The sequence below is a fragment of the Chenopodium quinoa genome, unplaced genomic scaffold (genome assembly GCF_001683475.1).
Source record: "Chenopodium quinoa cultivar QQ74 unplaced genomic scaffold, ASM168347v1, whole genome shotgun sequence".
NCBI classification, from domain to species: Eukaryota; Viridiplantae; Streptophyta; class Magnoliopsida; order Caryophyllales; family Amaranthaceae; genus Chenopodium; species Chenopodium quinoa.
In genome coordinates, this window is record NW_018743787.1 from 288,418 (window position 1) to 303,871 (window position 15,454).

The 15,454-nt window shown below is 37.1% G+C and overlaps 1 protein-coding gene across 1 annotated transcript; it reads right to left on the reverse strand.

The window, feature by feature from the left end:
• Positions 1-748: 748 nt before the first annotated feature.
• Positions 749-1,780, reverse strand: LOC110684910. Its single transcript, XM_021861346.1, has 3 exons — positions 1,557-1,780; positions 1,061-1,477; positions 749-976 (listed from the first exon to the last, which is right to left on the reverse strand). Exons 1-3 carry the CDS (start codon positions 1,569-1,571, stop codon positions 818-820), a joined length of 591 nt encoding a protein of 196 aa, XP_021717038.1. The 5' UTR covers positions 1,572-1,780; the 3' UTR covers positions 749-817.
• Between the last annotated feature and the right edge of the window lie 13,674 nt (positions 1,781-15,454).

Sequence of the window (15,454 nt, forward strand, 5' to 3'; positions counted from 1 at the left end):
GAACCAGAACTTTCTGATTGGTTATGCAGTCATGAAGGATGAGACGGCTGCGAGTTACCGTTGGGTGTTGGAAAAGTTGAGAAACTACATCGGCCCAAATGTACAGCCATCGGCCATCGTAAGTGATTGTGAGGGAGGTCTTTTTGCCCCTATAGCGGAGCTGTTTCCGGAGTCGAGCCATTTACTGTGCACATGGCACATCAACAACTGCGTGAAAGTCAAAGCCTACAATCTTTTCAACAAGAATTTAGTAACAGCAGAGACATTGGTAAATGGTAAGTGGCGGAAGATCATGCAAGCTACCACAGAGGCAGAGTACGATCGAGCCTTGGAAAACTTCAAGGATGCGTACAAGTGGTGCCCGCCAATCGTAGACTATGTGATGCATCAGTGGGTACCTCAGAGGGAAAAGTTTGTCAAATATTGGACGAACCAAGTTCTTCATTTTGGGAACACTACGACATGCAGAGTCGAGAGCGCTCATAGAGCTTTGAAGGACTGGATTGATTCTTCCACGGCTGCTCTGGATACACTGTTCGAGAGAATAAACAAGGCTATTGATACTCAGAGGAACGGCATCAAGAACTATCTCGAGGACTCCAGACGACGACATGGCATGTTGTATGGCCATTTCATATTTAAGATTCTCCACGGTCGTGTGTCACACCACTGTTTGGGGTTGATTCTGAGCGAGTATACCAGGATGAGGGAGTTGGGCGATGAAGTGGCTATTCGGTGCGGATGTGCTATATCAATGACTCATGGATTACCTTGTGCATGCACCATTCACCGCGTAATTACGCAAGACAGGGCTTCGTTACATGTCGATCAGGTTCATCCATTCTGGCGGACGCTCGTTATCGGAGAGCATGCTGTCATCATCTGCGTCGGTGTCATCGGAGAATAAACAAACACTCGTCATGCAGTCCCTTTCCTCAAAAAGTCGGTGTCCCAACTGCATAATCTTGCCCATCCACTACACAAAACAAAAAACATGAAACGACGTATTATACATATATATATTAAAATAAGAGAACAACAAATAAAAGATGAGACGTACCGCATAAGAGGCAGTGGCAGGTGGCACATCGTCATCATCTGCGTCGTCGATGTCTTTGATCAACCTCGGGTGCGAGTGTCGGATGTACCATTCCATGTAGTGTTGGTCACACATGGCAGTCACCCCACTTGGCGGCCGCTGCAGCTCCGCCGTCCATAGGCGGGCAACCATCGGAAACTGCTCCCACATGGATATCATGTTTGACGGCCATTGGACGACGTACTCCTTCGACGACGCAGATCGTACCGCCTTACTGGGCCATGCCGGTGGAGGTGGGACAACTTGGACAAATCCAAGCTGGCGAAGACAGCGCTGCGGCATGTACGCCTCTACGATCTCGCGATACTGAATCAGTCCAGTGTAGAGGGTCCTGGGTACCCTATTACTAGGGTTCTGGCCGAAAGGCATCCAGTTCACCTGCACATTATTTAAAATCAGTAACAGTCATAAAATAAAGCATCAGATTGTAAAAGTAGAAATAATTTAATCACTGTACCTCTAAGGGGGACATCCTGTCAAGCGATAACCGTATGGAGCGCAGGCGGTCAACGGACTTCTTCTCGACACGCGGACTCCACGCACAGGCACGTGGCTGGCCATCACCAATGGGAACCGGGTCGCGGTGTGGTCGAAACGCAGGAAAATACTCGTATATCCAGGTCTGTAACAACGTCAGACATCCAGTGATACCTGCTGCATCAGCCCGGCTCGAGAATCCTAACTGGCGATACAGATACGCCAGCGTAGCCGACCCCCAAGAAAACTGGCCTACTCTGTCGGGCTCACACGCGTCAACTATGTCGCGTGGCCTGAGCTTGTTCCCGCTCTTATCCGGAAACAAGGTACACCCGAGAAGAAGAAAAACATATGCAGCCAGCTGTGTGTCCTGCGTCCTACGTGCCGTAGGGTGCAAACATCGCTGCAAGACGGCTGCGATCTTAACGCCGCCGTGATCCCACACACCAAGTGCCGATGTGTACAGCGCAGCCCTATCCACCGCCAACAGCTCCGCTAGTAAATCTGCCTGATCCGCATCAGTGACGACAGATGCTCGGTTTCCCTCCACGGGAATCCCAAGGATGGCCTCGACGTCATGCAACATGATCGTCATCTCACCGAACGGAAGGTGGAACGAGTTCGTATCCGGCTGCCATCGCTCAACGAAAGCCGTGATCAGCGTCCAGTCAATCCTGTCGTGCATGGTGGCAGGAAGGTGACTCACTCTAGTGGCCCTCAATCGCCCGACCATCTCGCTCTCCTCCGGCCAAGCATCAGCCCAGCTACACAAAAACCTACAAGTCTTTTCCCGGGTTTGGCATTTCAAAATGCCTGTATCCAAAGCCCTCTCCTGGTCCTCCCAAATACGGGTAGCGATGTGTCCTAAAAAGCTAGGAATCACACTCCCGTCTATAGGTCCCCCGGCCACCTCACCCCTCACCATCCAAGAATCATTAACGGCCCTCGACCGTTTTCTGCTACCCGCAGACACAGTGGACGCAGATGATGTGCCAGATCTACTAACAAACCTACCATCTCGACCCTTACGCACATCTACCCTATGCGTCTCATACGTATCATCAAGCCTCTGACTGAATGGACCGTAATCATCATATGGTCCACTCTGATCGTCGACATCCTCATCTGCATCATCCTCGTCCTCGACCTCCTCCTCCTCGACCTCCTCCTCCTCCTCCTCATCATCATCATCATCATCTTGATCGTCCGCAGAACAGTGCACCCGTTCTCTGCGGGCCGAGGCCGAAATACCACGGGATCTAACGTGTCTGGGCCCCGAGCTCTCCATTGAGTAGATCGTACTCCTCACGACGTCAATACTCTTCCCCGCACCAGGTCTAAATTGCGATGCCTAACTCCAAGTAAATAACGAAACATAATAACGAAAACAAATTAAAAAAAGTCGAAAATAAACACAAAAGCAAATAAACAAGTCACGGAAATAAAATTATAAACATAAAAAATATAAATATATACAAGACAATATACATATAAACATAAAAACAAAATATAAATATGAACAAAACAATATACCAAAAACAAAATATATAACCAAAAACAAAAAATATAAACAACAAACTAAAAAATGAAAAACATAAACAAAAACAAAAAATCAAAAATGCAAAGAAAAAACCAAAAACAAAAAACTAACAAAACTTAAAAAATTTAAAATTGCAAAAACTTAAAAAAAGAAGAACATCAAAATTTTAAAGAAAATTTATAAAAAAAAAGGGAACTTATAATTTTTTTACATACAAAAATATAATTCAAAAAAAAAAAATACATAGGAACATAAAATTAAAAATTAAAACCAGATACAATTTTTTTTTTTTAACAAAAAAAATAGAACATAAAATTAAAACAAATAAAAAAACAAAATTTAAAAAAAAAGATAAAAAAAAAAGGGAACATACAATTTAAAAAAAAGAAAAACAAATTTTTTTAAAAAAAAAAAAAAAATTCGGAAAAAAAATTTAAAATTAAAAAAAACAAAAAAAAAATTAAAAAAAATAAACAGGAAGGAGGCGCCTAGGCAAGACGCCCGTACGGTGGTGGCGGCGCCTAGCCCAGACGCCAATACCACGGCCGTGGCGCCTAGCCTCTGCGCCGCCGCCGTGGTAGTGGCGTCTGGGCTAGGCGCCGCCACCACCGTACGGGCGTCTTGCCTAGGCGCTTCCTCCGTGGTGGTGGCGTCTCGCCTTGGCGCCCCACCGTCGCCGGAGGTTTTTTTTTTTAAAAAAAAATTATAAAAATTAAAAAAATTACCTTCTGGCCGGCAAACCGCCTTCCGCCCACCGCCGGTGCCGCCACTTCCTTGCCGGGCCGCCTCGACATAGCTCTGGAAATAATTTAGAGAGAGAAAGTGGAAGTAGAGAGTAGAGAGAGAAATTGTGTGTTTTTTAGTATGAGGGCAAAAGTGTAATTTCACTCTTATTTTGTGGGCTTTATGTAGGAATTTGCGGGCGATGTTTAACAGTTCACTTTTAAATAGAGAGTAGTGGAAACAAGTAGAGATAAACTTTTCAGGTGATGAAGCATTTTCATGAATGGGCATGAGTGAAGAGCGAATCATGCTAGTTTCAATAAGTATATGAATGTGTTATTGCTTTATTTATTTATGACTTTATTATTATGTGTGACTAACAAAAGGTTTTGAGTTCGGTTTTTGTTTTAATAAAGGCCTACAATGGTTCCAAATTGTAGGTTGATTTTTTTTTTTTTACTTTGTTTGACTTTGGTTTGACTTTACTTTCATTGATAGACTTTTCAAGTTGACTTGTTTTGAATTGTTTTGAAATTAGAGTTCCGCTGTGTGTCTTTGATATTTTCCTTAACCTTGTTCACGGTGGCGGTAATGTCTTAGAAAAATAGGTATTTTAAAAGAAAGGAATTTCTAGAGTGTTAAAAAGTGGTATCTGGGAGCTTAGGTTGAGATTTTATACCACTAAAGCCAAAAACGTGTTTTAATTTTAAATTTGGCCAAGTACTTATTTATTGGTAAAATTTTTGGAGAATTAATTTTTATTTCTAATTTATTTTAATTACTTTATTTTAATAGGATTAAATATTTATTGATTAAATTTAAAATCGAATTTTTTATTTTATTTTAGGAGGGTCCGAATATTTTTTTTAAGGGCCGAAATTTCTTTTAAACGATCCGAACTTTTTTTTAAATGATCCGATTTTTTTTAAGAGGGAAGGTCCGAATTTTTTTTTAAATGGGAGTCCGAAATTTTGGTATTCCTTATTATTTAATTTCGAGAAATTTAATTAAAAAAGAGTCAAAAATATTTATTTTTAGTTTGTTCATTTTTGCAGGAAAGCAAGGATTAAGGTATGTATTATGTGTTAATAGCTTTTAAAAAAGCATGTTGGTGAGATTCGGTAGTAAAGAAATTGGGCGTATAAGTTAGAAATAATCATGTTCTTGTATGCATTAATATTTAGGTTGTGATGCTTAGTCATGTTTATGGATTACTTGTGAGCATGTGATTATGTGATTAGAAATGATTAAAATTGTTTGATTGAACATTGAACCTAATTCATGCAAGAACTTTATTATTTATTTATTTTGTGAAGAGAATTCTATTCTAAGTCTTTTTCTTTACAGGATGCCAATATTACCTAGAAAATTCACCCAGTTGGGCACACTCGTTAAAAAAAATATAATGAACACCCCTATGATTATGTAGAAAGGATCCGATATATTTGTTCCTATATCAGTAATGTCTTACAAGATAAGTTTTATGACACCCCTGACCACATTTCAGCAATGATTGTTCATTGTCTCCCAGAAGAGCCTCCTCACCTTGCTGTCAAAGAAAGATTTTTTGACTTTTATCTTCTAGGAGACATCCCAAACTACCACTAATAAAAAGATTATTATGGTCAATGGTACCCAGATTATGATTTCCTAACTTATTACGTCGTTATGGTTAAAAAAGCACATTGTCAACATTTGCACCTTCCATACCCTGATTATTATTATAACAATCCAGTAGGGAATAATACTCCACCTGGTCATCAGTCCGAAAGTTCTTCTTCTTCTTCTTCTTCTTCTTCTTCTTCTTCTTCTTCTTCTTCTTCTTCTTCTTCTTCTTCTTCTTCTTCATGGAGAAATCAAGCAAAAAATGGGGAACAACAACAGGAAGATAGTTCACTTATGGAGATATCAAATCTAAATCCACCTCCAACTCGAACTCCGATTGTTATAGATATCTCATCTGATGAGGAGGAAGAGGGAGTGTTTGTACAAGTAGAACCCGAACCTCAAACACCTGAACCTATGGAACAGACAGATGATTCTGATTTCAATCCTGAAAGCTACAAACAATTCACTGACAAGAGAGACAACGTCCGAAAGGATTAGATTTTATAGTTTTTCTCGTTTTGGATAATAAGTTTTAATTACAGTTTAATTCTATTTTTTCAGTTATAAATTAATAAGTGACATGACCACATTGAGTCGTTGAGCTTATGTAGTACATATGTTCTAGAACTTAATACTATTTTGATAATTTTAGTTTGTTTTAATTAATAAAAATCCTATTTATTTCTTTAATAAATTATTTATATTGATAAATAATTTAATTTATTCTCCAAAAATCTTTCATTTCACATCATCATCTGTAGGCGTCGTTCGATGTGTGCCTACGTTAAAGCATGTGTGAATATGCTTGGTACTCTTAGGAAGTGGGAATTGACATATATTAGGGACAAGGAAAGTAGGGCGCCGCCAACAAGTTCTTAAGGAACTTGTAAACCGTTCACGGATCATAAAAAGGCAACCACAATAAAGGGACATCGATAGGCAACAATGATTGACCCGTGAAGGTTACACCCCATTCATAATCCATGAGATTACTAACTCCATATAGTTCGGAACCACGAAAGGAGGATCAGGGATGATGGTACGAAGTGAGTCATGGAGTCACATTCGCCCGTATTGGCCTCTATTCGATTCTTATAGTGAAAAGTGATTCCTGCGATCTCAAAGGCATGCAAACAGAGATTCAATTTGGTCCAAACTATTATTAAGCTAAATTGGTTGAATATTAATGCAACATATAATTCTAAAATATTGTGATCACTTGAATTAAACAACAAGATTAAAAAGGAACCTAAACCGGTTGTCAAAATTATCTTATTAGGCGTGATTTTCAATTACATATTCCCTTTAACATGCAATATGGTGATCATAATAAAAATTGAATAACATCAATATTGGAAGCAATTCAACAATAATAGTGTTAGTCAAATCAAATAATAATCTTAATCGTGATACTAGCAATAAGAATAAAAATAAGAGTAATTAAGTGATTAATTACTCACTTTCCGCGTTTCCTTGAATTGCTACATCATGAATAAATTGTTAGTAACTTCAATAAAAATATAAATAAAATTGACATTAAATTAAATTAAAAAGTAGACTTATTTTGGTCCAAACCCTCAATTATTTGTACCTTTCATGCCTTGGTTTAAGGACGGAACCTCGAGTTAAGTATGGACTCCTTGGAGCGCTTAGGGGAATTATTATGGAAGAATAAGGAGGCTAGAAATTAGGTTAAAGAGGGAGAAGAAAATGATTTTTGGTGTAAGGTGAGAGAGAATGATTATTGGTGCCCCGAACTGTAGATTAGAGGGGGTATTTATAGGGAAAATGAGTAGGGAACACACTAAAACCCTAAAAAACTGGATAAAAACCCTACAAACCCTACCGTGACACGGGGGAAAACTTGTGTGACGCGGGGAACTATTGTGTGACGCGAGGTGTTTGCGCGTGAAAAAATAATGCGGATAAGACACGGGAAATACGGAGCCCTAAAAAGAGGATAAAAACCCTTAAAAAGGTTACCGCTACACGGTAGATTCCACCGCGACACGGCAGATTCTACTGTGTCACAGGGGAAATTAGTGTGACGCGGGATATATTTGACCTACGGGAAGTGATAACTCGTGAAGGGTTTACGCGGAAAAGACACAAGAAAATCCCGTGTCACGGTATGTGTACCGCGACACGGCAAAGAATACCGCGACACGGAAATGCCCACCGTGACACGGTAAAGTCCACCGCGGCTCGGTAAAATACACCGTGTCACGGTGGAATAAGAATGCGGAAATGGCGCGGAAAAGCACCGTGTCACGATATGTGTACCGCGACACGTACAGACTGCCGTGAAACGGTACAAAGCCTCCACGTCACTCTCTCCCGCGACGCGACAATTATGCTGTTTGCGTTGTAGTTCCACTTTTTAACCCGTTTTTTAAATCATCATAACTTTTGATCCGTAACTCGGAATAAGGCATATAATATATCATTGGAAAGAGTATCAAGTCTAATTTCTAACCCAATAAGATTTAGAGAAAAATAATTTTTAGAATTTATTATATGTCCGTTTTAGTGGAAGGGTGTAGGTTTTGGGCCGAGTTTCAGGTTTTTCTCATATCTTTTTCGTTATAGCTCTGAATTGGGCTTATGATATGTGGTTTGAAAGATTTTTTTAAGGCCTATCCAACAAATTAATAATTATATCAAAATTATATATCCATAAAATTAGTTTCTAACGGTTTTGCGATGTGGACACGAAAAGTGAAAAATAGGTTATGGTTTAGGGAAATGAGCTAGAAATTAGATTGGTTCATGAAATATATTGGATAGAACTTGGATTTAAGCACTCCAAAGATTAAATACTCAACCTGACCAATAATGGCGGTGAAAGGTGTTCATCATCGGGTTTGGTTTTGGGGAGACATTTTTAGGTGTCTACACCATCCCAATAGCCAAAATTCCAAGCAAGATAATTCCAATAAATTATTTCTAATCTATAGGGAACTCTAGGAATTACTTTTTTATTTTTGATGTGATACTTTGTTAAATGTATGCTTTAGAGGTGAAGAAAAAGAAGGAACTGGCAAATGTAAAAGTGAAAGAAAAGAGAAAAGAGGTGGGACAGAATTCTTGGAACCAACAGGGTAACCAGAATAATTTCAAGAAGCTGAAATACCACCATAACAACAACAACAATTCTTAAGGTAACAATCGTCAAGGAGGACGTAACTTCAATAGAGGGGCTAGAAACAATAACCAAGGGAATAACAGAAATGAGAGGCGTTATTTTTGCAAGAGGTGCAAGAATAACCATCCTGGAAGGGACTTTGATGTAAATCTGGTTGTTTGTTGTGCTTATAACAAGTTGAGGCATAGAGAGTACGATTGTTTCTCCAAAGGTTCTAATGGGAATAAACAAAATAATAATTTAAGAGGGACCCAAAGGAACTTTCAGAGAAACAACAATAACTTCAATGGAAATAAGGGAGAGTAGCAGAATGGAGCAAAGAATAATAATAAAAGCAACAATGGGAATAATCGGCAGAAAAGTGGAGTTGTTGGAAAACTGAATGTGTTGAGTAGGCATGAGGCTTATTCCACAAAAGATGTCATCACTAGTACTTTTTCTATTCACTATATTCCTGTTAAAGTTTTATTTGATTCTAGTGCAACTTTTTCTTTCATTTCAAAAAGAATTGTTTCAAAACTTAAAGACTGTTTGAAAACAGTAGAAGTAGGAGATTTACCAATAACCATTCCAAAGGGTGGGGTAGTGAATTATACTAAAACCTTTAGAAATGTAACTTTAGAGATCAAAGGCAAAGTGTTTCAGTCTGACCTGATCGAGTTTGGGTTAAAGTATTTTGATGTCATCCTAAGAATGGATTGGTTGAGCAAGTACAATGCTAAAATAAGTTGTCTGTCGCAAAAAGTAAAAATGACTACAAGTGAGAGTGAGGCAGTGACTTATTGGACGCATGGAAAAGCCAAATGCCCTAGGTTGATATATGTGTAAAAGTTGGCAAAGTACATGAAAAAGGGACATCCAGTGTACTTTTGTAGTGTGAGAAACATGAATCATGAGGAGGCAACTAAGCCAGAAGATATAGAGGTAGTGAATAAATTTCTAGATGTAATTCCGGACAAAATCCATGGAATGCCAACAAAGAGAGAAATTGATTTCACCATAGACTTAATCCCAGGGATAGCATCAATATGCAAGGCACCATACCGAATGACACTTACAGAGATGAGTGAGTTAAAGGAGCAATTAGAGGATTTGTTTGACAAAGTGTACATCAGACCGAGTGCATCCCCTTAGGGAGCACCAGTTCTGTTTGTTAAAAAGAAAGATGGGAGTATGAGGTTGTACATTGATTACAAATAATTGAATAAGGTGACAATAAAGAACAAATATCCATTTCCCAATATTGATGATTTATTTGATCAGTTGAAAGGCTCAACCGTGTTTTCTAAGATTGACTTAAGGTCCGGATATCATTAGTTGAGGATTGCAGATGAAGACATTCCTAAAACCGCTTTTAGGACAAGATATGGACACTATGAGTTTACAGTAATGCCATTTGGATTGACAAACGCTCCAACAATCTTTATGGATTTGATGAACATGTTGTTTCATCAATTTATGGATAAGTTTGTTGTAATGTTCATAGATGATATTTTGGTGTATTCGAAGAACAAAGAGGATCATGTAGATCAACTGAGGGAAATTCTGCAAACACTGATATAAAACAATCTTTATGCAAATTTCTTTAAGTGTTAATTATCACTAGTACAAAAAAGGGCTTAGAGAACGGTTGTAATAGGCTTTATATAACTCTTTAGGATCGTTCTTCTGCTAAGCAATGTATAAAGTATAGAGAACGGGTCAATTAGGCGTTTTATATACTAACAAATAGAGAACGGTTGTTATTCACAATCGTTCTCTTTTCCCTTCCTATAATCGTACAATAACGAAGGAAAATAGAACGGTTTAGAGTACCCAACAGTTCTATATTGCATTACAATAGAGAACGGCTGAGTTAGATGACCGTTCTCTAAAGTTTTATTTTTTTAAAAAAAAAATCCAATCAAGAGATCATATATTGCATTATTTTCCTGCTAGCTGTATTATTCCTGTATTTAATTTTTGACGATATTATTGAACTTTTTTCCTGTATACGTATAATTGTTGTATTCTTGTATTTTATCTTTTACATCAAAATCTACATTTCCTGTGTACAAGAAATTCATGATCTAGTATGTACAATTTCAGTATAATAAAATTAACAAAAGCCATAAAACTATACTTCATATAATTTAAGACATCCAACAATTAAATTTAATCATTAATTCAAAAATTTGTTCTATACAAATACAAGATATATATATTTATCAAAACACCTTTCTTATTGATGTTGATAAAAATAAATTAAAAAGTATACCAATATCATAGATCTTCAATCCAGATAAATCATCAATGTCGTCATTTGGTTGATGGCATCCGATAACATATGAAATCCATCTTCCCCTAAGCTTGTCGATCATTAGCTTTGTCAATACACTGCAAAACAATGTAAAATACATCGGTCTTTCTCAGTAAAAGTAAGGCTTATGATACATATAAGTTTAAATCAGAGCTATAATAAGTGAAAATATAATATAGAATTGGTGAATATAAGTTTAAATCACTTTAAATAGGGTGATGAAAGCAAGGCTTATGATACATATAACGATTGTGAATTTGTGACTTAGAGTAATTAGTGAGCATCCAAAACATTGCCAACGAACAATCAATGAATTTATGATTCACATCTCTCCATCTCAACCAGAGGAATAGTATCAAGATCAACATCTTCAAATCGGTTAAATCCTTACCTCAACGAAATAATACAAAATAAGAAACTACATGTATTAAGTGTTGAAAGCTTAACACCCTAGTTCAACTGTTAAAGATAAATTTATAAAATAAGACAGGTCATTGGATGGATCAAGAATTTAGGATACTCACGGGACAATGCTCTCTGTTCTGGATCTGTGCACCAAGAAACTCAGTAGCAAGATGCTGAAGTGCCTTTCTACAAATTTCTCTACTCATATTAAGAAAAGCAATTACAATTTTATAGCAAAATCAAACTCACAGATGTAATTACTTATCATGTATTCTAATGGAGCATAATATTCTAAATAAATTAGTTCAAGAAGAGCAATTAAACTTATATGAAAGAAAAATCAAGATAAAGAAAAGAGTATGAAACAAGATACATACTTTATAAATGGCTGGTATTATGCAATGTCACCATGTCTTTCTTTTGATGACTTAGTAAAAGTGCCTGATAACTGTTAAGATATGGATTAGTTGACATTATAGTATCAAAAGTAGGATGCAGATATAATCAACAAATTATATTACTAGTGTCAAAGGAGGAGGGGTACTAACGTATCAACTATTCACAATCAACCAACAAGAATTTTTCCTTTAATCAGCTCTGCTACCTTATCATTATTATAAGTTCACTTCCATAACATTCTGATTTCTTGCTCTTCTCTCTTCATAATAAGCTACCCAAAATCCACGGATCATAAAAAGACAACCACAATAAGGGATAACGATAGGCAACAACGATTGTCCGTGAAGATTACACCCCATTCATAATCCATGAGATTACTAACTCCATATTGAAAAGTGATTCCTGCGATCTCAAAGGCATACAAACAATAATTCAATTCGCTCCAAACTATTATTTAACTAAATTGGTTTAAAATTAATGCACACATAATTCTAAAAATTTGGTGATCACTTCAATTAATAATAAGATTAAAAGGGATCCTAAACCGGTTGTCCAAATTATCTTATTAGTCGTGATTTTTAATTACATATTCCCTTTAAACATGCAATATGGTGATCATAATAGATAATAGAATCAATATTAATATAAAAACCAATCATAATTCCAACAACATAAAATTGTTAGAATAATAATAATAATAATAATAATAATAATAATAATAATAATAAAAATAATAATAATAATAATAATAATAATAATAATAATAATAATAATAATAATAATAATAATAATAATAATAATAATAATAAAAGAGAACGATCCTTACTTTGAATCTATTTGTTTGCAACTACAAAATAATAAACAAGTTAGTAACTTCAAGGAAATAATAAAACAACAACTAAATTAAATTAAATTAAATAAGGTTGATTTTGGGGCCAAACCCTCAAACGATTCTACCTTTCACGCCTTGGCTTAAGGACAGAACCTCGAGTAAAATATGGACTCCTTTGAGTGCTTGAAGAAGGAATTTTGTAGTGAAAAGGGTAGGCTAGTGTTTAGGTTAATAGCATAGAAGAGAAAAAATAATAATAATCGAATCCTGGCTGCCCCGTACATCAGAAATGAGGGGGTATTTATAGGGAAAATGTGCTGAGGGAGCACACGGAACCTTAAAATGATAAAAACCCAAAAAAGTATCCCGTGACACGGTCAGAATGTACCGTGACACGGTCAGACTGTACCGTCAGACAGTACACTTTCCCGTGACACGGTACAGTTTTGGAGTGACGCGGGAAATTTTTTCAGAAAACGGAATGAAAAACGCGTTAAGGGTTTACGCGGAAAGGACACGGAACGTCCCGTGTCACGGCACACCTCCCGTGTCACGGGAAGTCCCACCGTCAGACGGGAGTGGTTCCCGTGACACGGTCAAACTATACCGTGACACGGTCACCTCCAGTCCATTTTTCCGTCTAAATTCATTTTTAACCCTAATTTCTTTCAGCTTTTTAAGTGTCGATTGATAATTTCAGGCTTTATTCTGACTTTTATTATTCGAGCTAAAATAAGAAAATAATAAAATAAAAATAAATAAAATGTTTGGGCCAAAAATAAATAATAAAATAATAAAATAAAAAGGTTTGGGCTTAAAATTAATTGGGCTAAAATTAAAACTATGCTTTTACCAAACCTCAAGACTAATCCATAGACCTTTCAAAAATATGAATTTAATAAAATACGATTTTAAGCACTCTCGGGATTAAATACTAAACCCGACCAATAGAGGCGGTGAAAGGTTATTTATCATCGGGTTTTGTTTTGGGGAGACATTTTTAGGTGTCTACAGAAGCCCCCACTTTGACTGAGTTTGTAGAAACGTCAGTTTCGAAAACGATAGTCAAAGTAGTCGATAGGGACGGAGAATGATTTAAGACGTTCTGCGATCCTAAATCATTCTTTATACGTCGATACCTGCAGAAAAATGTTAGTTTTACAGATAAAAGAGTAAAGGGACAGAATACATATCTGGCACCAGTGTACCGGTGACAAACGAATTTGGCAGCTTCCTAAGCTTGAAGGAATCCACTGAGTGACATTGGTTGAAACGCTTTCCATGCTTGAGGAAAGCCGACTGAAGAGTTTGGCAGTTTTCTAAGCCTGAAGAAAGCTACCGGATAATCCCTTCCATGCCTGAGGAAAGTCGACGAACGAATTTGGTGTCATTCTATGCTTGAAGAATTCCACCGATAATGCCTTCCATACTTGAGGAAAGCCGACAAAGGAAATTTTGTGGTTTTCTATACTTGAAGAAAAATCCACTAATGATGCTTTCCAAGCCTGAGGAAAGCCGGCTTGGCGGTTTTCTATACTTGAAGAAAAATCCACCGATAACGCTTTCCAAGCCTGAGGAAAGCCGACTTGGCGGTTTTCTATACTTGAAGAAAAATCCACCGATAACGCTTTCCAAGCCTGAGGAAAGCCGACTTGGCGGTTTTCTATACTTGAAGAAAAATCCACCGATAACGCTTTCCAAGCCTGAGGAAAGCCGACTGGTGAATATGGTGTCATTCTATTCTTGAAGAATTTCACCGATAATGCCTTCCATGCTTGAGAAAAGCCTATTTGGCGGTTTTGTGGTTTTCTATACTTGAAGAAAAATCCACTAATGATGCTTTCCAAGCCTGAGGAAAGCCGACTTGGCGGTTTTCTATACTTGAAGAAAATCCACCGATAACGCTTTCCAAGCCTGAGGAAAGCCGACTTGGCGGTTTTCTATACTTGAAGAAAAATCCACCGATAACGCTTTCCAAGCCTGAGGAAAGCCAATTGATTGAGGAAAGCCTGAGGGTACCGACTTTCTCCCGGAAAAGAAAGATGTGAAAAATGAAGTTTTGTTTTCGAACTTCCCTCGATGAGAAAATTTTGAAAAAGTTTTTTGAACTTCCTTAAAAGAAAAGACATGAAAAAGGGAAGAATTTTTGAACTTACTTGTTGAGCAAGACAAAATGAATCGCATGGATTGAATTACTTTTCTTGAAAGTAATATGCATGATGCATGTCCTTAGGCCATGAAGCTAAGGACAATTACATCATGTGACATGATGAATGAACTTAAGTCATGGAGCTAAGCATCATATATGGTGTAAAGAAACGATCTTGATCGTCACTTAGGTCTGGAAGCTAAGCACGTATACGGATGAAGTAATTATTGCATAATGAACGTTGCTTAGGTCAAGGCGCTAAGAACGATATGCTTTGTATGATTAAAAATCATTGATATATAAATGTTTCCCAGCACATTATGCAATTTGGTGATATTTCCTAAGTGAAGCAAAAAGTGCGGCCGACACTCAAAAATAACTCAAGAATTCACTAAATATCAAGCAAAAATACCACTAATGCCATTCCCCCAAGTTTATTCAACACAAACACACAATATTCCCCCCAAGCTTGAACAAAGCAATGTCCTCAAGCTTAAACTAGGGAAGAAAATGAATCTAACGAAAATATTTTTGTTGTTTTGTTACTTTTCCAAATTTTTTTTAATTTTTTTATTCATTGTCCTTGCCTTTTTTTTTAATTTTGGACGGCTTTTTCTTGAAACTTCACTTGATTTTCATAAATTTGCATCATTCTTTACAAGCTCAACTCTAACCAAATCTCAAAGTGCTTCTTGTTTATGATCAACAACTCAAAACTCAAACCTCACATGCCAATGCTTCACTAACTAAAAGGGTTAGTAAACATAGGGCCGTTAGG